General features: G+C 40.9%; 1 protein-coding gene across 2 annotated transcripts in view; it reads right to left on the bottom strand.

Annotated features, from left to right (window-relative positions):
• The window catches only part of tbck (TBC1 domain containing kinase), a 76,166-nt gene that overhangs the window by 34,617 nt on the left and 18,724 nt on the right, over nt 1–22,825 (bottom strand). For both annotated transcript variants that reach the window (XM_072677089.1, XM_072677088.1), the window contains exons 17-22: nt 22,563–22,689; nt 21,505–21,555; nt 21,305–21,388; nt 20,815–20,900; nt 14,556–14,592; nt 12,668–12,829 (exon numbers count right to left, since the gene is read on the bottom strand). In XM_072677089.1, coding sequence (XP_072533190.1) covers nt 12,668–12,829; nt 14,556–14,592; nt 20,815–20,900; nt 21,305–21,388; nt 21,505–21,555; nt 22,563–22,689 — 547 coding nt within the window. The remainder of the gene's footprint in view (nt 1–12,667; nt 12,830–14,555; nt 14,593–20,814; nt 20,901–21,304; nt 21,389–21,504; nt 21,556–22,562; nt 22,690–22,825) is intronic.

Here is a 22,825-nt window from a genome sequence, read left to right as displayed (position 1 = left end):
GTTATTCCAACAAAAGCAGAATAAACTCGGACTTCAGAAAAAACAATAAATATGAGGGTGTCCCAATATTTTTGTCCATTTTGTATTTTCTCATAAAACATGCGGCAAAAGAAGCTTCTGAAAGGTTATTAATTAGGCAATTAATTATACATTTAGAATGTCAGTGTATTATTTATTTATTATACAGATTCAGATTTAAAAAAAATATTTAAATATACAAATTATTAATACAATACAATTATTGTTATTAATTATTAATACAATGACACCAATCTATTTTTACAAGCAATTCTGTAGTGTATTTAATTTTTTTTATAACTGCAGTTTATAAAACTACATGTTCAAGATGTAATGGACCTAAAATCTATAATAATAACTCAACTAATTTTTAGTTAATTATTCTGTTAATAATCGTATGGCTTCATCCAGTAACTACTATGAAATTAATCTGTAAAATTCTATAATGAGGGGAGTGATGAACAGAAGTATGAGGCCTTACTGTTGAAAAAGTTACACCTTAATCTGCATGCTTATTAGTTATTAATCTTACTATTCAGCATCTACTACATATGACTGACTAATTATTATGATAAAGTTAATACACATTATGTAGTTATGAGTAAGAACTGAATTGAACTCTGGCTGAAGTGGTTAAACCGGGAAGGACCAGAGTGTTTGTCTTTTACTCCACTGACAGGGTCTGAGAGAAGTAATGGGAGTAAGAATGAGGGACAACAAGCTGCAATCTCGTCTGCTGCCTCACTGCAGTTCAAACCAGGACGTAGATCTATTGCTTAATAAATCAAACGGAATGGGGAGATTAAGATCTGTCACTTTGCTCTGATGGTCATTTTTTATCTCTGTGTCTCTCTCCGTCTCTCTCCCCCTCTCAGATGCATATGCACACTTAAAAAAGCCTTTTTGCTTATCAAACATTTGTCTATAGCCATGATATAATAAAAGCGTTTTGATTTATGAAAACGAGTTATGAAAATTCATTTTTGGACTTAAAGAGCCTGTTAACTTATTTCCAAAAGATGTTTTTTGTCATTAGCTGCAGAGCATTTGCAAGAGCAAAGTCTGCATTTCGTTTGAGAAACCGCTGTGTTTATGCTTCCCCTGCTGGATTTGAGTTGAGCAGGACTCATTTTTCATCCACTACTCTTTGCCTGATTGAGTTCCAGTGAGTATGCCACACCACACAAGATATATAGGTATCGATGGGTATCGGCTCTGGACTCAGTGGATCAGTGGAAAATTCTGGATTGGAAAAAGAAGAATGATTCTGATCTGATTATTCATTTATTTCAATTTATCAAACGTATTTGAACACTGATGCATAATGAGGTTTTAAGCTCAGATTCTTAAGAGAGTCTTAATTTCTTATTCCCCTTTTAGACTCCCAGCACAGATATCTTTCATCCTCATGAAAACTGTAAGAGCGCTCAGTACTGCTCGATCTTTCATTAGTGCTTCTTCACAGCACTTACTCTGCATTCACACCGGCAGCAACTGTTCGCCTCTCGTCGCCCAGATCATTGGTTGCTCATTGCCTCCGAGTTTTTCCTAACTCAAGCTGAGTATCGGTTACTATGGTTTCACTGAGGCCAAAAAAAAAAAACAAAAAAAAAAAAAAACAAAACTTTACTGGCAATAGTTGTAGCAGACTGTGTACAAAAAACAAACCACATACATTTTTAATGTGAAATACAAATCCTGAAGAGAAACCGGCAGATTAAGTAAAGTAGAGCCTCTAGAGCATAGAGTCTGCTTCACCAGAGTTACGTAGTGCAGTCGTCAGCTTGGCGAGTCCAGAGTAGCAACAACAGAGATGCTATTCTTCCAATCATGGTCAGTGGCGCATCTCAATGATTTTAAAGCTGTTTTTCTAAAGCAAAAATGCTATGGTGAATGTGCGGTGTGTGATTGAGGTTTCTATAGCATGTGTGTATTAGCATTAGCGTTAGCCTCCACAAGGCTCTGATTGCACCCTTTTGGACTGGTTTAAAAAGGGAGTGCCCGAAGTAGTCTAGCGGAAATAAATGTGCAGTTACTACGACCAGAGGATTGCTGGTTCGAATCTGGGTCATGCTGCTAGCCATCGGCAGCCGGGGCCCAGAGAGTGCACAATTGGCCTTGTTTTCTTCAGGGATGGTAGATGGCACTCTCCCCCAACATCACTCCAGTGCAATGCTAGGCAACACTAGCGTCTGCTAGCCGCTGCATCAGGGCCGGGTTTCGGTCCTCACCTTGGGTTGGGTAATTGGCGATTCAAACTGAGGAGAGCATCCACACTGCTGCCACCACCATGCTCTGAACACTATGGTTGAAAGAAATACCTGGTACTGGATTAGGATTAAAATAGCCGATACATAATCCATTAAAAAAAACCTGGCTCGGCCCCTTTCCCAAACCACTGGATTGGATCGGGACATTCCTAGTCATGACATCTACTCCTACTTTGCATTGCTAATGTTCACCTTAAATTGCTGGCTTTCGGTGAAAACGAATGACTATAGGTTTCTTTGTCTTGTCTTTTTGCTGCTGGTGTGAACGCAGAGTCAGAACATCAGTTATGATGGTAGCCGCAGAGGTGTAGCAGATATTTTAAAAATGAGGGGAACACTGATGGTGCGTGGCAGCTAATACAATGCTAATACACTGACAGAAATGTCACTTTGAATCTACATAATTAAAATGTGACAAGTAATCTCATATAAATAAAGTGTTATATACCCTGGCGGCGGGTCGTTCCAATCATTCCACAGCATAACTAATGAAATGCAAAGGCATTTTTTTCGTTGGACTGGGCTGATGGCATCCCCTAGTTCCCTGTAGCACCATTTAAGTGTGGCATCTAATTTAGCAATTTAGCAAGCAATGATGTTTGTGTAATGTGGTGGATCTTATGAATTTGTTTATATGGCTGCAGCTCACCGAGTGGTCACAGTTCTGATCAGGCACTGCAGTCGTGATGATCTACTCCTTCACTTTGTTTGAATTCTAGAGAAGATATATTAACGTAGAATTAGCAATCAAGATGACACCCTTATAAAAGCGTATTTACAGCTATGTTTAGGCTTATGCCTCAGCGCTGAAAGCTCCCGCTTGAACTGCCACAGCAACACAATGTCGTCTTTTCCCCTCTTCTCCCCAAGCATACACTCCGTCAGAGCTGCCCTACAGTCCTGCATTCTCCCAGTTAATTCCCCCGCATTAGGCTCAATCATCATCCATCTCTTCAGTCGTGGCTCTAACTGCATGCTAATACACCGTGCTGACAGCCACCTGTGTGAATCACGGAGGGGGTGGGGTGTTTGGCTGGGTCTGGCGGACCTCCAGCCAGCTACCACTCGCCTGCCCATGACACTGCCAGCTGCCGCTCTCAGCGTGCGCTGAAGACGCCGCCTTCAGTCCCGTCACTCACAGTCTCACAGGCTGTGCTCACTGCCATGCGGCCCGAAGCCCGCACCAGCGCAGAGCTTCAGCTTCTTCAGAGGGATCAAACGCTCAGATGCTGAGAGAGAGTCTGACAGTCAGCTTTAAGGACATCAGGAAGAAAGCTACTGCACCGCTCATCCCTTCACAGAGGCTGTTTTGTAACGGCTGCTGGGGCCGTCACGGACGGTTGCAGCTGGATTGCGTGCCGTCACAATAGGAAAATAACTTCATGGCTGCAACCTAGAGTATGAGAGGTATGGAATAGAGGTGCATGGCTAAGCAGGCACTCACACATAGTGGCAATAATGTAAACAAAAAGGACTTCCGATCACTATTTGATAAAATACAGAATAAACATATACACACAGGTACCACGATGAGCCAAAACATTATGACTAATATGCAGTTGGCCTAATTTCCACCAAAACAGCTTTAGAACTTGCGACACCAAAATGTTAGCAAGTTCTCCTGTTCCTACTAACGTCTTGTGTTCTATTATTCTAGTGCTCTAGTGTTAAGCTGGAGACCCACAGGTAAGCTAGCAGTGATGTACAAAAATACAGGACTCGTCAAAGCAGATGACCTCCTTCCATTTCCGACACTTGTGTGATTTGACACATGGTTGACAGGAGTTAGCATGGGCACTCTGGCTGGGTTGCAGCTATACTGTCCCTTATGCAGCAGGGGCACCACGTCATGTGTTGCAACACATTACTTACATAGCCATTATTAAAAAGGACTCATCTGAGCAGAGGTCCTTCTTCTACTGCTTCAAGGTCCAGTTCCGACACTCATGTGCCCATTGTAGGTGCTTCTGACAGGGGGCACCGCACTGTATGTTGTAACACAGGATTCTGACAAGGTGACCTTCCATTGCTCCAAGATCTAGTACCGACACTCATGTGTCCACTGTAGGTGCTTCCGATAGTCAATAGCAGTTAGCATGAGTACTGTATGTTGGACACAGGATTCTGACAAGGTGACCTTCCATTACTCCAAGATCTAGTACCGACACTCATGTGTCCACTGTAGGTGCATGAGCACTGTATGTTGGACACAGGATTCTGACAAGGTGACCTTCCATTGCTCCAAGATCTAGTACCGACACTCATGTGTCCACTGTAGGTGCTTCCGATAGTCAATAGCAGTTAGCATGAGTACACCGACTGACGCAGCAGGGGGCGCCAAAATGTGTGTTGTACCACACACCCTCACACAACCATCATTGAAAACGTCTGACACTGTAGCCATTCTATTAGTCCGGTCTAGAAAGGCTGACCTTTGCTGACATCTGCTTATTCATTGTTTCTTCCTAAATCAAGGCTATTAAAAAAAGTTTATCCTGCTTTTGCTTGAGTAAGAGTTTGAGTTTGTTGAGTCTCTACTGCCCAGGGAAGGCTATCTAATAGATTCAGAGACATTGCGGTGGGGATTTGATTGCACTCAGCATTACAAGAGCGTTAGTGAGGTCAGGATGTGGGATGATGACCACCCCATTTCACCCATAACTCCCAAACTCATCCCAAAAATATTGAATGAAGCACCATCCATCATTCCAGAGAACACAGTGCCACAGCTCCACGGCTCAATGCCCATGCCTGGTATTAGGCATAGTGTGAACAGGTCCATGTTTATCTGCTCCAGAGAGTCCTATTCTATAGGGAATACTTCTCTACAGAGTCTAGACAATCTGTAAGTGTGCATTTGCACATCTGTGCCAGCAGTGTGTGCAACTTTAAGAAGCTGAATGCATTCATTAGAAGAGGTGTCCACAAACATTTGAACATCTCCAACATCCAACATGTGGATGTCCTACAACCCCCTTACTTGTTCTTTTATAGCACAACAACAACATATAACACATTAAATACACAAATACTCAATAAAATATATGTTTTTTTATATTAATGCCAACTAGCAATTATCATATCAAGAAATGTTTGTTTAGAGTAGGCTACATACGTTTTTTTTTAATTACCTCAAAACAGCTAAAGGCACTGTAGACAATTTCAATTCAATAACTTTCTGGCCTGTTTGTGTGCTGAAAAAAAGTGTGGTGTTCCTACTCAGCCATGGTTCTGTAAATGGGAAATAAACACAGTGACTCAGCTCGAGCACTTGAGCACATTATCGGTTACCAACATTTGAGGCTGCGCAAATTAAAAAATGCCTAAACCTTTTTTCTCAAGATAATTTATCATTCTTTTATGGAAAGCTTTTGTAAATTCAGCCTCTGGTCTACAAACCTAAAACACAATAGCAGCCCTAGCCCCCATTCACACATTTCTTCCTTACATTCTTGAAACCTTTCAGCTCTCGTAAAGAAGACATCAGTTCCTCAGAGGTGTCCTGAGGCTGTGCCCCTCCTTCTTCATGCGTACCAGGGAGCAACAAGCAGCAGCAATGAACTGGCCTATCAAATACACAGACAGAATAGCCCTGGTGGACCCCCGTGAGGAAGAGCAGACCCTGAGCTTATATTTTAATTATGTAGACAAGCTGACCCTTAGACTGAGGAGAGTTCCTCGGGCACCAGAGTTGAGTGGTGGAAAAGCCGCACCCACTCGCTGATAGACAGATGATGGTCGGTTTGGCCTTCTAAATATCAGGGGGACTGAGGCAGTCTCTTTCAAGCCATAGACAGAACTGAGCCGATTTAATGCCTTAAAGTTCGATGACATGCTAAGGTCTTAAGGTCACAAACACTGCCTTGCTGGATGTTCCTGGAGTAAAAAATAAAGCAGCTTTTATTTTAGTAGGCTTTTAAGATCAGGAGTGTTTTTCCAAGATCCATCAGACACCATCTGCTGACAGCCCAAAACCTCAGCTTTCTATTAGGTTGTCTTTTTATGACTTTCAGTATTAGGGGGGTTTAATATGAATCAATGCATAGTGATGAATAAAGCAGTGTAAGAGCATTAATCTTGGAATATCAGTGCAGATTATAATTAATTTGAATAATACAAATTATACACTACTTTGTTGGTCAAAATCAAATGTCCAGGCAATATTCATGTGTATAAATAAAAAAAGACTGGGTACAACATGTTCAAAGGTCTATATTCCACTACTATGCAACCAGTTGCATTTAAGCTTTTCATGTATTTTCAGCAAGACAATCCTAGGCAAGCCTAGTTTTGCTAGACTGCCACCGATTGCATGGCTTTTGTGTCATGAAAGTGTCTATAGTGCAAGCACCTCAAAGGCAGTTCAAACTGAGTTACAGACATCAGATCTTTGCTCAAGAGTGCTCATAAAGTTTAATGAAACTGTCTGTTCTCTTTTCACTTTTCCGAAAATATAACTGAATATTTCATCATGTATCCCTTCTGTGAGACGTGCCTCAAATGGCTCCCTAAATCCTATATGGTGCACTACATCATAACAGTCATGGTTTCTACACCCAAACAATGTGGGTATAGTTTTGATAATTAAAAAAATCTGATATTTTACAAATGTGTTGTTTATTGTCTACGGTCGCCAAGAATCATGTGCAAAGACAAGCAGATGTTCCATTTTCTCCTGAAAATGCTAATTTGAGGCACTTAATCGCATTCATTTCAATAACTGTAGACAATCAATCCATCAGAGTACCAGTAAGAGACATTCAACCAGGTCCATATAAAAGGTTCTAAATGATGCAAAATGTACCACATTTAAAGAAGCATTATGCGAGAATTGGCATTTCTGGCTCTACCAGATGGGAAGTGGAATTTGCGATTTGAGCTATTACTTAACAATATGAGCAGATACAGAACCGGCATCTGAAATGAAAGAAGCATTTGGACCAACGCGGGAGAGTAAGTTTACCGGATTTTACATGAGCAAGACTCGGGCTATGCAGCAGTTCTCGCCTGCATGGTCCTGCCCAAGTTGCCAAAGCAATAATGTGCAGTTTTTGGCATGAAGCCTTAAGTACCTATGCCAGAGGCACTACTCTCCCTGTTACAGTCAGAAGAGCATCATCATGATTTAAAAGCTGATTATTTGAACAGAAAATGCTACAGAAATTAATTATTCATTCAAATTCATTACACATTAAAGAACTATGAAATGTCTCCCTCTCAAGAAAGTTAAGTTCATTTTGATGTTTAGTTTTTTTCAAAGTCCTTCTGGAGCATTCATCATAAACAAAAACTACAACCAGATTTAAATAAGGTCAAAATGTTTTTTTGGTTTGAAGTTGGTCTTGATGAGGGCTGGGTGATATGGTAAAAATACTACATTTACGGCATTCAGCAGACACTCTTATCCAGAGCGGCTTACAAAAGTTCCTCGCTATTTACTCAAGAATAATCTCAGCTAATTTAAATATAGACTAAGACTATAGACTATAGACATTACTAAACACAAGTCAATATGGAGACCATAGTACTCTACTATTCACCCAAGTACTCTCTGAAGAGGTGGGTCTTCAGTCTGGGTTTAAAGAAAGCGTGTGACTCTGCCGTTCGGACACCCAGGGGATGTTCGTTCCACCACTTTGGTGGCAGGACAGAAAAGGCCTGGGCGCTTGTCTTTCGTGGATTTTCAGGGATGGCGGGTCAAGCCAGGCCGTACTTGAAGCTGGAAGGGCTCTCGGTGCGGACCGGCTTTTGATCATTGCCATGAAATATTGATCAGTGTTCGTTAAGCACTGACAATATCCTCGATATGCTTCGAAAGTATATTCTGTATCACGATAACAACATTTATCACAATACAATAAAATAATGTCATATTGCCCAGCTCTAGCTCTGAGTATGTGTACCATAATCAAATTCTGGTGAAGATTTTCTATTCATGATTATGGTCTATTTTCACACTGAAGCACCTCGAACTGCATGTAAGGAACCAGAGAAATAGATATTACTATTATCAATTATATCTATTATATATCTATTATTATATCTATTAATTAATATCTATTATGTGGTATAGGCTTGTAAAGCGTACCGGATAACAGTACTGCTCTCTAGGTGGCAGACTGAGGTTCAATTCTCCACCAATAACGTCGCTCTTCACTGACTGCTCATATTACATGCGACTACCTCTGTATCATGGCTTTATCTGTCTGCCAAATGCCACAAATGCAAATCTAAGCCTTTCACATCCCAGTAAAATCTTATATCCCAATAAAACCTAAATAAAGCTAGTGGGGATCACTGGCCAAGCGAGCAGAATGAGCAGCACCACCCAGCCACAGCAATCAGAACCCTGCACACAATCAGTCAGCAGGATGGCCACTCTCCTTCACTTTGAATTACATCCCCATCACAACTCAAGCCACTGTTGCCATCCACACACCAGCTCTGAGGCCTCTTGTGAAGAAAAATTGCCTTCTCACACACACACAAAGATCCTTCACTCCCTTAGTAATAACCATTACAAACAAGTAATAATGGACAATCTGCCCCCTCATATTGCAGAAGCTCCAGCAGTACTTGATCAAAACATATGTTTGTGCCCACATGTCTATTTCGGAGTTGTGTCAGCTTTTAATCACTAGCCTGCAGCTGGACAAAGACAATTTCTATCTAGTGCATGGCTTACAGCTTAGGAAATCTTCTGAACATGCCTGTGCTATGTACATATAGTACAGATAGCACATACATATGAACTATTGTGTCACACACTGTAAAAAGGCAGTCCAACTTTAAATGATAAAGTAGCTGATGAACATTAGCCTCATTAGTAAACAAGCTGTAGTTGAAATTGATTAAATGTTGTGTAAGATGTTTAGTCTGTTTTCCTTGTCCTCAATTTGTTTACAGTTTATTCCAACCAGTAGGTTAGAAGAATTATAGGGGGGAGGCCTTCCTATGCTCAGACCCCCGAACATGAAGGCAAGTAGGCAGTTTAGGCAGTTGTACCACTTTAGAGCTGTAAGATCATGTACACATCTCTAGCTAAGAAAGAACAGAAAGGTTTATTCAGCACTGCGCTTTAACATAGTGTCATTTCACAGCTATCGAGTGGCACAGCAGTCTAACTGCCGGCTTATCAAGTGTAACGAGACTGTACGCTCAAATCCCAGCAAGGGCTCAGCGCTCCATCGTGAAAAGGGAGAGACACAGGCAAACAATCTTACAAAGTTATAAATCATAATATATCTATGAATATAAATTATACATTTTGATATTGTGGTGAACAATATGCTTGTCTAAGCATATTGAGGGTATCGCCAGTGTTTAAAGGGCACTGATTAACTGCATTTTATATTACGAACAGTGTCATTAGTCTCTTTTAATTGGGTGCAATGCAGCAGGTATTGAAAATAAATAACTGTATTAAGTATGGGAGAGTATTTGAATAGTAGTTTTTTTTTTAAATCTCACTCTCATTTAATGTATTCTTATTTATTTAAATACTAATTATTTTTTTTTCTCTCAGTCTCATTGTGGTGTGTCATTGTGTTTGTTTATTCTATGTCTTATTGAAAAAAACAACAATATAAAAAAAAAAAAATATATATATATATATATATATATATATATATATATATATATATATATACAGTGAGTCCAAGAAGTATTTGATCCCTTGCTGATTTTCTTCGTTGGCCCACTAATAAAGACATGATCATTCTATACTTTTAATGGTAGATGTATTCTTACATGGAGAGACAGAATATTAAAAAGAAAATCCAGAAAATAAATCTAAGGAATATATATTAATTGATTTGTATTTCATGGAGTGAAATAAGTATTTGATCCCTTAGTATTCATTAGCAGTTCTGGCTTTTACAGACCAGTTAGACACTCCCAATCAACTTGTTACCTGACCTGAAGCCACCTGTTCTCACTAATCACTTGTGTGAAAAACACCTGTCCACAGAATCAGACAGATCACACAGATTTCAAGTCTCCAACATGGGTAAAACCAAAGAGCTGTCACAGGACCTCAGAGTCAGAATTGTTGACCTTCACAAAGCTGGAATGGGCTACAAAAAGATTAGTAAGGTGTTGGATGTGAAAGTAACAACTATTGGTGCAATTATCAGAAAGTTTAAAGAGTATAACATGACAATCAACAGACCTCGGCCCGGTGCTCCAAAGAAGATTTCGCCTCGTGGGGTGGCAATGATGCTGAGAACAGTCAGAAATCGTCCTGCAACCACTCGGCAGGAGTTAGCAAATGACCTGAAGGCAACTGGGACCACAGTTTGCAAGGAAACAATTGGCAACACTTTGCGCAACAATGGATTCACATCCTGCAGTGCCCGAAAGGTACCCCTGCTGAAGAGAGCACATGTGGAGGCGCGCCTCAAGTATGCCAATGATCATTTGAAAGATGAACCAAGTTATTGGGAGAAGGTTTTGTGGTCAGACGAGACCAAAATTGAACTTTTTGGCCTCAACTCCACCCGCCATGTGTGGAGGAAGAAAAATGCTGCCTATGACCCCAAGAACACTGTGCCCACCGTCAAGCATGGAGGTGGAAGCATAATGTTTTGGGGGTGTTTCTCTGCCAAGGGTACAGGGCTACTTCACCGCATCACTGGGAAGATGGATGGAGCCATGTACCGCACAATCCTGAGGGACAACCTCCTCCCCTCTGCCAGGGATCTGAAAATGGGCCGTGGTTGGGTCTTCCAACATGATAACGACCCTAAACATACAGCAAAGGCAACAAAGGATTGGCTCAAGAAAAATCACATTAAGGTCATGGAGTGGCCCAGCCAGTCGCCAGACCTCAATCCGATCGAAAATCTATGGAGGGAGCTGAAGGTCAGAGTTGCCAAGCGACAGCCCACCAACCTTCATGATTTAGAGAGGATCTGCAAAGAAGAGTGGGCCAAAATTCCCCCTGGTGTGTGTGCTAAACTTGTGGTTAACTACAACAAACGTCTCACCGCTGTGCTTGCAAACAAAGGCTTTGCCACTAAGTATTGAGTGTGTTTGGCAAGAGGGATCAAATACTTATTTTCCTCATTGAAATACAAATTAATTAAAATATATTCTTTAAAATTATATTCTGGATTTTTGTCTTGATATTCTGTCTCTCCATGTTAGAATATATCTACCATTAAAAGTGCAGAAGGATAGTGTCTTTATTAGTGGGCAAACAAAGAAAATCAGCAAGGGATCAAATACTTCTTGGACTCACTGTATATATATATATATTTATATATATTTATATATTATAAGAATCTGGTGCTATTGATGGATTTGGTCTGAGTTGTGTATCACGATTAATATAGTGTACAGAGAAAATGACTTATAATATTGTGATATAATATTTTTACCATATCGCCCAGCCCTATTTGGGGCTCAACTCCACATGTATTGAAATACAGAACAATGTGAAAAATGTGAGTTAGGCGGATTTTTGACTAAACCAAGTTGAGTTAACTAAAAACAAAAGCCTGTGTAATCAGTTACTGTGTCATTTTAAGTTGGCCTGACTTTGACTTTTTTGCAGTGCTGTAAAACTGGGCCAAGCCACATTATGACATGCTAAAATGTGGTTGTAGTGGATAGTCTGTAAAATGGCATCTGTAAAGTATCAGAGTGTACTTGTGTGTACAAATGGCTCTAAAAATGCATTGATTCATCAGTGTTAAAACAGTCAGTCAGATTGTCAACTGCATTGATTTTGGAACGTATGTTGGTTGATGCAATTAGAACACATTTGCAGGGAGAAATGATCCACAAATTCTCCTCAATGTTGTGCAAATCTTATTTGGGAATGGAAATGATTGGGGGAGGTGATTTCTGTTAAAGGGGATCTACAGGTTATTCAATTCAAGGGTTCACTTACTTTTTCTAGCCTGCACTGTACATGTTTCCTCAAAGTGCTCAACAAAAACATAAACAGTACTGTGTGCCAAAGTGTATGTTATTAATTTAGCTAGATTGTGTTTGTCTGTAATTGTGACTTAGATAATGATCAGACCACATTCGGGGCACTTAAAATATAAATCCTAAATATAATTCTTAAATATAATTCCTTATAATAAAGTTGAGTTGTCAGTGTAATTTGATATTTTACGATGCAGTGAATTGTTTATTAAAAAATTTGCAATGCAATTACATCGCAAGCTCAGAGATTTACACCCTCAGTTAAAGCATCACCATCAGCAAAGTACTTACAGATTCACTAGCTGGGAAGCATTCTGTCACACCTTTGGCAAGGCTTTTGAAAACACACTTGCAGAGAGCTACTGCATCACTGACAGAGCCAAAAAGCCGACTGAGTGTTTTTAATAGGTGTCTTTCAGCGGAATATAAAAAAAGTATTTTACCTGGCAGGTCAGAGAAGAGCAGAATGCACTCATTGAAGCCATTGGCAAGAAGCCTGTCGCGCAGTTGCTGCAGAATAGCCACTCCAATACAGAAAGGAAAAGAGGAGTTCCCCAACAACAGAGTGTCCCAAAGGTGAAAGATTTTATGCAGGGGAAACACATCTGTAGGGAAAACAGAAAATGTAGCCTTCGTGTCACCCATGTAAACTCAGATCCTGCAGCACTGTAAAATATGCCAAAAAAAAAAAAAAACACACACACACACTTGGATGACGTAAATAAGTTGGTTATCTATAAAGGACAACAGGGAAGGCCCCCCCTCCCCCAATGATGATGTAGTAGGAGTGTGTTTGGCCTTATGTCCAGCCTACCAGAACTCTGTGTTGCTATGGAGTTTGGGGATGAACTGGGAGAGCAACTTCAGCTTTCCTTATAGAGGCCGCTGACCACTCCGCCAGTCCGTCTCTGCACGGTTAGCGCTACAGCCGTGTGTAGCTGCAGGTTAGGCCTGTCAAAACTGCTCTAAAGTCAGCTAATAAATGTTTGAATCCTGTTTTCGTATGCAGCATGCACTTTGATGGAGACTACAGGTTTACACTGTGCAGCGGAAGTGTGTAACATCATCTTCAGGAATTAGTGCCAAACAGAACACAGTAGCTGATGGATACACACGTCTGGGCTGACTGATTACATTTAGGTGAGGGTGCAACTGTGTCCATTTGCCTGACTCTAATAGAAAGTAATTACACTTCCATTCCACAGCAAGACGTCCAGGTGCTTTTCAAGGTTCATGGTCCAGGAAAGGAGAGCAACGCAGTGGGGTGTGTTTGTGTGGGTCTGACGTTAAAGCTAAACTTCATGGGCTGTTGCTGAAAACCCATGGGTCTGTAAATGAAAAGGGAAAGCTGAAGTCTATAAAGTAAGCTGAGAGCTGTTTCACTGGACTGCAGAGCCGGATCAGTCAGGGGAGTCTCGGGGGCATTCGGCCCCACACAGAGTGGAAAGCAGGGGTCAGAGGGTGACGTTTCACACCATGAGGCCTAGAAGGGAGAGTAATAAGCTGGCACTTTTCTCATTCCCCTCACGAAATGCAATGTAAGGAGGGTGTTATTCCACAATTTCACTGAGACATCCAATAGAGGCTGGTCACAGAACCCAATCGAAAGAGATTAGACGACATTTTTTCTCACTGAATGAGACATTTCAAAAATCAATGAGGGCCTGAAATAGATTTTTTTCACACTACATGGTCATGGGTGTAAATTGCTATTTAACAATTTTCAGCATAATGGAAACTACGCCTGATGAAACAATTGGTCATAATGGCCCATTAGCGAGGATTGTTTTGGAAATACACATTCTCAGAAGCACTTCATACAAAAAAAGATCTCACAACATCTTATTACTGCCGACTGCAACACGCAGAGACAAGATATGGACCTAGTTATCCTCTTTTCATCAAACATATCAAGCAACATTTCACACATCAAATGAATGGGGGGATAAAGCAAGACGTTCCGATTACCAGAGCAGCTTTTCAAAAGTCCTAAGAGCTTTCTTAGCTTTCTACAACTTTACTTTCCATATAGACAAAAACGACTTAATAGGCTTAGTTTGGTTCCCAGAATTATAAACACAGAGGAGGCATTAAAAAATCATAACTATCAAACATAGAAACGAAGTTTTGTAGCTCATAACTAGATAACTGAGCTCCATATTTGCGTTCTAAATATTTCAACAGCTCAAATCTGAGAGTTAAAGTTATGCATTTTAATAGAAATTGTATTTCGCCTGACTTTCATTCTAATATGAATAAGAGGCCATAAACAAAAGCAACTCATTACTATTTGAGACTTGTAGTGCTGAGGGCATGGACAAGCATACTTACGAGTGAACATGGTGAGGAACCAAGGAATGGCGTAAAGCTGCAGAAACAAATGAAGAATTTGATTAGGTGTAGAAATGCTTCAACTCTAAATATAACATCAGAAGGTGCAAATAAATGCATGCAAGCAGCTGCAAACTGAAACAAGTTGTACATGCAAATTCTGGTGTTTGGAAAAGGCAGTTTCTAAGGGCTTCATCAGTCAGAGTGGCAGTCAATTAAGGCTCTGTAGCTAGGGACCGGAATCCAGGCTGGGTACCAAAGATATTAACCCAGAAATGAAAGGCTACACATTCAAGCTTCTTCCACTGCACACTGGCGTCGCCCCCTTCTGCCACACAATTAAAGCGCTGCTGTCACAGGAAACAGAACCACTTTCCATATTTTGTAAATTTTTTTGTAAATACAGGCTCGAAATCGTATCTCAACCCACTCAAAATGCATCCAGATCATACATTTGTTTTGTATAGACAAACTGACGTGGTTATGATATAATATATAGACTTACTTTAGTTTATAAATAAAAAAAAGCATAAATAAATAATAATTCATAATTAAATGTTGCATAGCTGCATGATGGAGGCCATGTTAAATAGCTGGAAACACTTTAACCGCAGCACAATAAGCGGCGTCATTCCACACGTCACGGCTGTCTGTGACGGTCCGCAGAGTGAGTTCTTTTGGCATGAGCGGAGGGTGGGGAGTTCAGATGTGTAGAGCGGTGTGGGAAATCAGCAGGCAGTAATTTTGCAAACGATTTATTAATCATTTTTATTAATACAGCAGTTATCTTATACCTCATGACTGTGGCTCGTGTATTCAATGGATCGGACTAGGGAAGCGTTGATAGAAAATGCTTGAGAATATAGTTTTTAAAGACATAATATTCCACCCTAGCTTAAATGGTGCGGAAGACGGGGCTTCTGCACGTAAATGTAGCGCTATTTTAAGGTGGAATATGCATTTAATGCTGCAAGATAATCACACAGCTAACTTTTCATGTTTATATCTTTAAAATTACATAAACGAGTACATGGATATTAAACGAGCAAGTGTGTGGTCAGTCTGACTGACAGATCCGCACTGTTTAAGTAAGCCTGTCTTAAAAACTAAAGTGTAGAAAAATGATAATACATTACTATAAAAAACACAAAATGTTATATGTGAACTTAAAGCAGTTTTATGTAAGAATTGGTAGGGCTCCCTCTACAGTTGGTGAGTATAATTCATTTGAACTGCAGTAAATACAAATCATGCACTGAGCTTATTTCTTAATAAGCTGAGTTGATACAGGATTTGCATCTAAAGTGAAAGAAGTATGTGGACTCACGCAGCAGAGTGTTATTATAGGGTCATACATGAATATGTACTGGGTTCTGCATCGCCATCGCTAGAGCTCTCCTGCTGCTTCACCAGAGTCACAAAGTGCAGTACCAGCGTTCCAGTAGAAGCTCAGAGTTGCAATGACAGAAACACTATTCTCCCTATTGTCATCAGTATGTCATCATTTAAAATACAAGAAATAATAATGCAGAACATGAAGATTATAATTCTGTGTTCATCCAGGCAAAACATTCACCCTTGCCCCAAAACACAGCATGATGGCTCAGTGACCCTGCAGCACATAAATAAAGGGTAATAAAATACTACCCTTTTATAACATGGGAGGTCCACGTCTTTCCTCAGCATCTTTCCTTTACACCATCCTTGCTCCAGCTGTTTCAGCAGAGGAGGCAGGGGCAGGGGTGGATTCAGTCCCAGCAGTTAATTGGTGGTTGTTGAAGCTGGCCGTTTCCTCTCGGCTAGGCTCAGAAGGGCTGGGAGTAATGAGAGAGAGAGCTGCAGCCTTTATAGTCTGGCCAAAGCAGCTCAGCACGGCCCAGCTCCATCCCACAGCAGCACATGGCTTTATTAACGAGGCTCACCCTGATGGGATTAGCCCGCAATGGCCAATTTCAAATGAAGAAGCTAATCAGAATTAAGAAGACCAATCAGAAGATGCACTCTTGTGAGTCTTGGTCTTCCTTTGCTCTGCGGGAGTTTTTCTTGCCACTGTCATCACTGGGGCTTGCTCACTTGGGGTTCGGACCCAGATCACTGTAAAGCTGCTTTGTGACTGGTAAAAGCTCTATATAAATAAACGTGACTTGACTTGACTCCAAATGCCATGCTGAACACCCCTTGCTCTACAACTAAGCAAGGGTGGAGGAAAACACAACCTCAGCTATAACGATACATGGGTAATTTATTTGATATTGGCTAATACATTGTCACAGTCATGCAAAAAGCTTGTATTGCCAAATGTATTAAATGAAATTTCCAATGTCATTTTACATATTTTGAATCCGGCAGTACATCATGCCAAATATATGACGGATGGACCAATAGAAAAGCTCCAGAATTACTTGGAATACAATTTTTCCATCGACTTTCAATGATTAGTTGGAAGGACATACAAGTGTGCATCAAGCCTGTTAGTACGTGATTTAGAAAATCCACTGTTACCATAAACCTTGTCCTAACAACAAGCAACCAAGGCAGTCTAAATCTCTCAATGAGCGTCAGTGTTTCTGATGAATGTCCTGTTTGTATTGTTGATGCGTTGTGCGGTATCACGCTGATTCCACCTCAACAAACACTGCAGTAAAGCCATCTGCTGTTCATCAAAACACATCAAATTAATGAGGAGAAACTTATCCATCAGGTGGAGATGGAGACCTCTCGGTTTTACAAGAAAACGGAAAGAAATGAGACACTTTACAGAGAAACTAAATGAAGTGCTGCACTCTTAAAGAAAATGATTTTTCACTTTAGTGCAAAAGTAAAGGCAATGGTTCTGTATACAGCACTGATAACTTAAAGAACCATTTGGGTGCACTGCATGGTTTTCATGGGGATGGTTAACCGTTTGTACATGGATTTATGTACACAGAATTTTTGTATGTAGTGATATAGAGCTGTTCTATGCAGTGTTATAAAGCACCACAAAGGGCTGCTATGTGGGTCACATGATTTATTTACACACTATTTATAACATGAGGACCAAGCAGTTGAAGGGACATTAGAGTAAAGACTGGTGGAGGTAGTGCAATGACGTGAATGATAGTTTCTTGGCACACCTTGTGGTCTGTTAATACCAATCAATCATGGCTTGAATGTCAGTCTGAGAGAGTCTTGTGCTGACCATGTGCAGCCCTTCATGGCCACAATTTACTCTTTACTCTCTATCTTCTAATGGCTAGCTTCAGCATGATAAAGCACCAGGTCACAGCACCAAAAGTTACTAGGTCTGAATCTAATATGACCGCTTTGGTATTTGGTAGAATGGGAGAAGGCTCACAGAAGGCTTTCCTGCAGTAAACACCTCCAAGTCTTCCAGTGTGGGAAGACTTTACACTAGAGGTTCAGACACTGCTGTGAGGATCTGCATTAGTGAGGCCAAGCACTGATTTTGGACGACTAGACGCCATTCCAACTCATTCCACTGCATCAGTAACAAAAACTGAGGTTTAACAACTACAGTAAGTTGAGACCGGCCGGGCCAAAAGTAATGATGGACTGAAGCCATAAAGACACACTGAAATTCATGACCTCTTGCAAGGCTTCTAAAATATTCCCAAAGCCTCAGCTTGATGCAATGTATTTAATAGAAGTTCATTGTGAAGCTCTAAAACTAAAAAAATAAATAAATAAAATAAATGTAGTTAATATTGGCCATCACAGTTTGATATAAAGGCCAATGTTAGCGAGACCACATAAAAGCAGCTCATCTCCCAGGGAGTATTAGCATTTGCACAGCCAAAAAAGACCAGTGCTTTGTGAAACAACACTGAACTCAAAAGATCAGACGGAATGCATTCATGCTTTATAAACGACTGAATGAGACGGCGACTGAACATGACTATATCAAATATTATCCAAGCCAGACAATGATAATAAAGCTTCAGTTGTTTTTGAAACCACGTCTTGTGTGTCTAGTGGGATGAGCAACCCGAGCAGAACGGCGCAAACGTCTCCAAGGTGACGTTCTCTTACAATGAAAGGAAGAATCAATTGAAATCTATGTGAGATTCATGGCAAGTGAGGGAAAAAGAGCATACTGCCAACAGAGCCAGCACATTACACATGCTCATATAGTACAGCCTGGCTTCGTAGTCGCATTGTGCTGAGGACAATGACGGCTGTTCAGGGACCGAAAAGAACATCAGCTCAATGTCCCTCTTCAGGCAATCATTCATTGTTAATTCCCTCCCTTCATCTTTTAAAGGGCCTTTCACCGGCTCCTTGGATTTGACAGACCCCGGACAAGGCTGCAAGGTCATGGATCTATGCCATTTTTGCTCCAATGAGGGTTTTGGGAACCAGCGGGGTTACTAAGTCTACGGTCTCCTGAGGGGGCAACCTGTAGAGGTCACACATCCATCAGTGTAGGACAGGCTGGGCTGCTAAAGTCTCAGAAGCTTTAACCTTGGAAGGACTCAGAGGAAGAAGGAAGGGCAGAACGAGGGAGTAGGAAAAAAAAAAAAAAAGAAGAAAAGGTTGCGAGAGAAAACGAAAGACCCAGACAGACAGAAAGCTCATGGGGGAGTCCCAGAATGAGATGAGCCCAGTCTTCATTACACTTGAAATGAATTACCAGCTTGTGAGTGGAGTGTGTGTGAGCGTACTGATGTTTGCTGAGGGAAAACTTGGCTGGCGCTGAAATCTCAGAATCTCAGGGTCAGCTGTGTATGAGAGCCGCATCAGTGACAATGTCTGCCAATGACTGGAGTGCACAACGCATCTGATGCATCCTAGTGTGAAAGAGTGAACTTTATAAGCACTGGGGCTGAATGATTTGTTGTTTATAAGTCAATATTGATATTGCTGTAATAAGGGTTAGAAACAACTTAAGTGGAGGTAATGTTGAACAGTTTGGAACAGAAGGCTGAGGCTGCAGTGGGCACAGGCTCACCAAAACAGGACAAATGAAGACTAGAAATGTGGCTTGTCCTGATGAATCTCAATTTTTGCTGAGGCATTCACATTTTTACAAATGTAGAGAAGAACATTTGACCATTTAGATGGTTCTTTGAGTTGTTATGGATATTTATATAACCACTGCATTCCCTAAAGAACCTCTTTTTAAGGGTTGCAACAACACAAGTAGAAGTACTGTAAGCCAGGAACAGAAAGCTGAGGCTGCAGTGGGCGTAGGCTCACCAAAACAGGACAGTTGAAGAATGAAAAAACATAGTTTGGCCTGACGAATCTCAATCCCTGCTATTCCCAGTTCTTTGCGTTATCATAGTTCTTAAAATTGCCATCACTTTACTGAAGAACCCTTGAAGAATCTGATACTGGATGGAAGTAATAAAATAAATAAAATGCTCCAAAGCTCCAAAGTGTGAAATGTGAAGAACAGCAACACTAAAAGAAAAGAGCATATACAAAAGGAGTAACAAAATTTTAATGAAGTAAAAAGGGTAAAATGAATTAGGGACTTTTCTCAGTAAAGTACAAAGTTTCAAGCAAGTCCATTTAACTGCATAAATGTAAAGTGATACTTTCAGCACCCTCAGCAGACTACGCTGGACAGCGCTTGTGCAAGATCTATGAATAAATTAACCAGTATCAAACTAACAGAAGGACAAGCAAAGTGGAGCTCCAGTTCCCCTCGAGAGCCTCCACTGCAACAAGAATCCACAAGCTGTATGAACGAGAGCAAGTGCAAGAGGCTACAAATGCTACAACAGCGAAGAAACTGAACCATCAACTATATGGAGTATCCAGTCATTTGGTTTGAACATGCAGCCACTGTCGTTCTTACCAGACAACAGTGATGAACACTGGAAACTGTATATTTTTTACACAGTAAGTTTGATCAGACTCTGCACATACACAGATTAATAACCATGTAATAACTAAAGTATATGTATAGTAACAGCAAAATAGGCTGTTTTTTCGGAATAGGGTCAAATATAAGCTAATTGTGATTACAATTACATTTGTCTATTATAATAATTAAATGACCTGACAGCTCTAGTTTAAATATATGTAGCAATTCCATTAGAAAGCAGTAGTCTGTCCATATTCTGCAGCCTTACTAAATAGAGGCTGCCTATTCATCACAGTGCAAATGCCCATGAAACGCAGGACTAACCCAACATAACTTCAGAATGGAATCCTTTCAGAAAGCACTTGATCCTTATTAAAGTTGTCTCACAACTGGGGGGCGGGGGAGCTCTGCTTTAAAACATTTATCAAATCAGAAAGCACTTACATCTGGTATGAAGCCGATCTCATTCAGGTGGTTGCTGAGCTCTGGGTCGTGGAAGGCTATCATCTGAGAGAAGACGGTCAGGTACTCTGAAACAGGGGAGTAGGAGAGGGAGGGGTATTGGCATTGTTGCAGTGGACTCAATATTTCCTTTAACAGGGTCGTATAAACAGGTACAAACAGGGTCAGCAGACAAAAACGAATGGGAAACCTTTTGTGGACATTAGGCAGCCAGACAGCTGGGAGAATAAACGAGGCCAGCCATACAAAAAAAAGAAACCAAACAGTGAAAGCTCTTCAAGAAGAGTCTCGAAGGAGACGACAGCCACACACAACAGCACAACAACACCAACTGTGGGATACGTACACCGTCTCTCCCTTTTGACTGGCAAGTGTTAAAATGACACAAAACGGCCTGAGGCTAGCAGAGTTCATGAACGTTTTAGAGTACAGCAGGTACGTGCGTTTTAGCGTGCAGAGACAGAAGCCTCACCTTGAATGACGTGAGAGTTATCCTTCAAAAAGAAGTTGTAGAGGTATTTGGGGATAAAGGCAGACATGCAGGCGTACGCGAGTGCTGTAGAGAGAGAGGGGCACAAACATCCCAGATTAATTGAATGCATTTAAAAATCATGCATTTAGGAGCTATGTATTTGTTCTGAAGTTCTCCTTTTATAAGAAACAAAGTCCTACCTTCGTTGTTGAAGTTCAGGTACAGAAAAGGAGCACAAAGCGAATCCAAGCCTGAACAGAAAACCAATTAAAAAACCTTTTATCCTTCTAAATTTAAAGAGAACAAAAACAGTTCTTACCAATTTCAGAATGAATGTGTCGTCACATTGTGAACATCACAATGTCTGTAACTTAACATCAAATTCCACTAGACCCGCAAAATCGTCTGCATTACATATCCACTAGGTCATGATAGGGACAGAACAATGGCCAGTGGTCAAGTCTAATAAAAAAACCTAATATCTATAATAACAAAATACATCAGAAATATACTACATTACCAAATGTTTGTGGACACCCCTTCTAATAAATGCATTGAGATACTTTAAGTTGTACCCATTGTGCAAACTGTGCACAGATGTGCAAATGCACACACACAGCTTGTCTAGCCCATAGAAAAGGAGAATCTGGAGAAGATGACCCCAAACATGAACTCACTGGCACCATGCTTAATGCCAGATGTGGACTAGAGTGGTATAAAGCCCACCAGCATTGATCTGTGGAGCAGTGGAACTGTGTTCTCTGGAATGATGGTTGGTTGCTCTGTCTTATTTTTTTGGAAAAAGTTGGGGAGATGGAGGTGAGGTAGAGTGGTGATTGTGCACAATCCTGACCTCAGTAACACTTTAGCCACTGAATGCAATCAAATCCTCACAGCAATTCCTTGGACAGTTACACAGAATAAACTCTTGTTAATACCCTTGATTTTGTAAAAAAATATATATGTCCAGGTGTCCACATGCAGGCTAAGGTCAGTGGTAGGTTTCTGAAGGCCAGTGTCCAGGACTCCAGCGCCCACGTTGGAGTCCTGGACAAAACTCTTTAGGAATCTGGCCCTCCAGGACTGAAGCTCCCCATCCTGGCTTAGGTCTTAAAGGGTAAAAGATCTGGTCCGTGGTCCTTCATTTATTAATGAAAATCTTTGCCTCAGCAGATCCTGCAGATATCCATCAACCTACAGTAGAAACACTGTGTGAAGCTAGAGAGCCCCCTAGTGGTGTGCTGCACTAGGTTCTCACCCTGCCAGTACACCAGATCTGGATGGGACACCACCCAGGCTTTCAGAACCCTTCGGAACTTTATATGGCCCTGGGGTGAAGACAGAAGTTCGTCATACTGGTGACAGCGGGGGATGTCCACTTCGATCTGATAGAAAGAGAGGAACGGGAGGGGGAAAAAAAGAAAAACAGTGAATACTTTTTAATGAGATCCGACAAGCTTTAAAGCAAAGATGAAGTTCACATCTCTTTCGATTTCAGCAAAGCTAAATCTACAGTAATGC

The sequence above is a fragment of the Salminus brasiliensis genome, chromosome 4 (assembly GCF_030463535.1).
Source record: "Salminus brasiliensis chromosome 4, fSalBra1.hap2, whole genome shotgun sequence".
NCBI classification, from domain to species: domain Eukaryota; kingdom Metazoa; phylum Chordata; class Actinopteri; order Characiformes; family Bryconidae; genus Salminus; species Salminus brasiliensis.
Note: the sequence above shows the minus strand (reverse complement) of the source record. Positions and strands in the feature narration are given on the sequence as shown.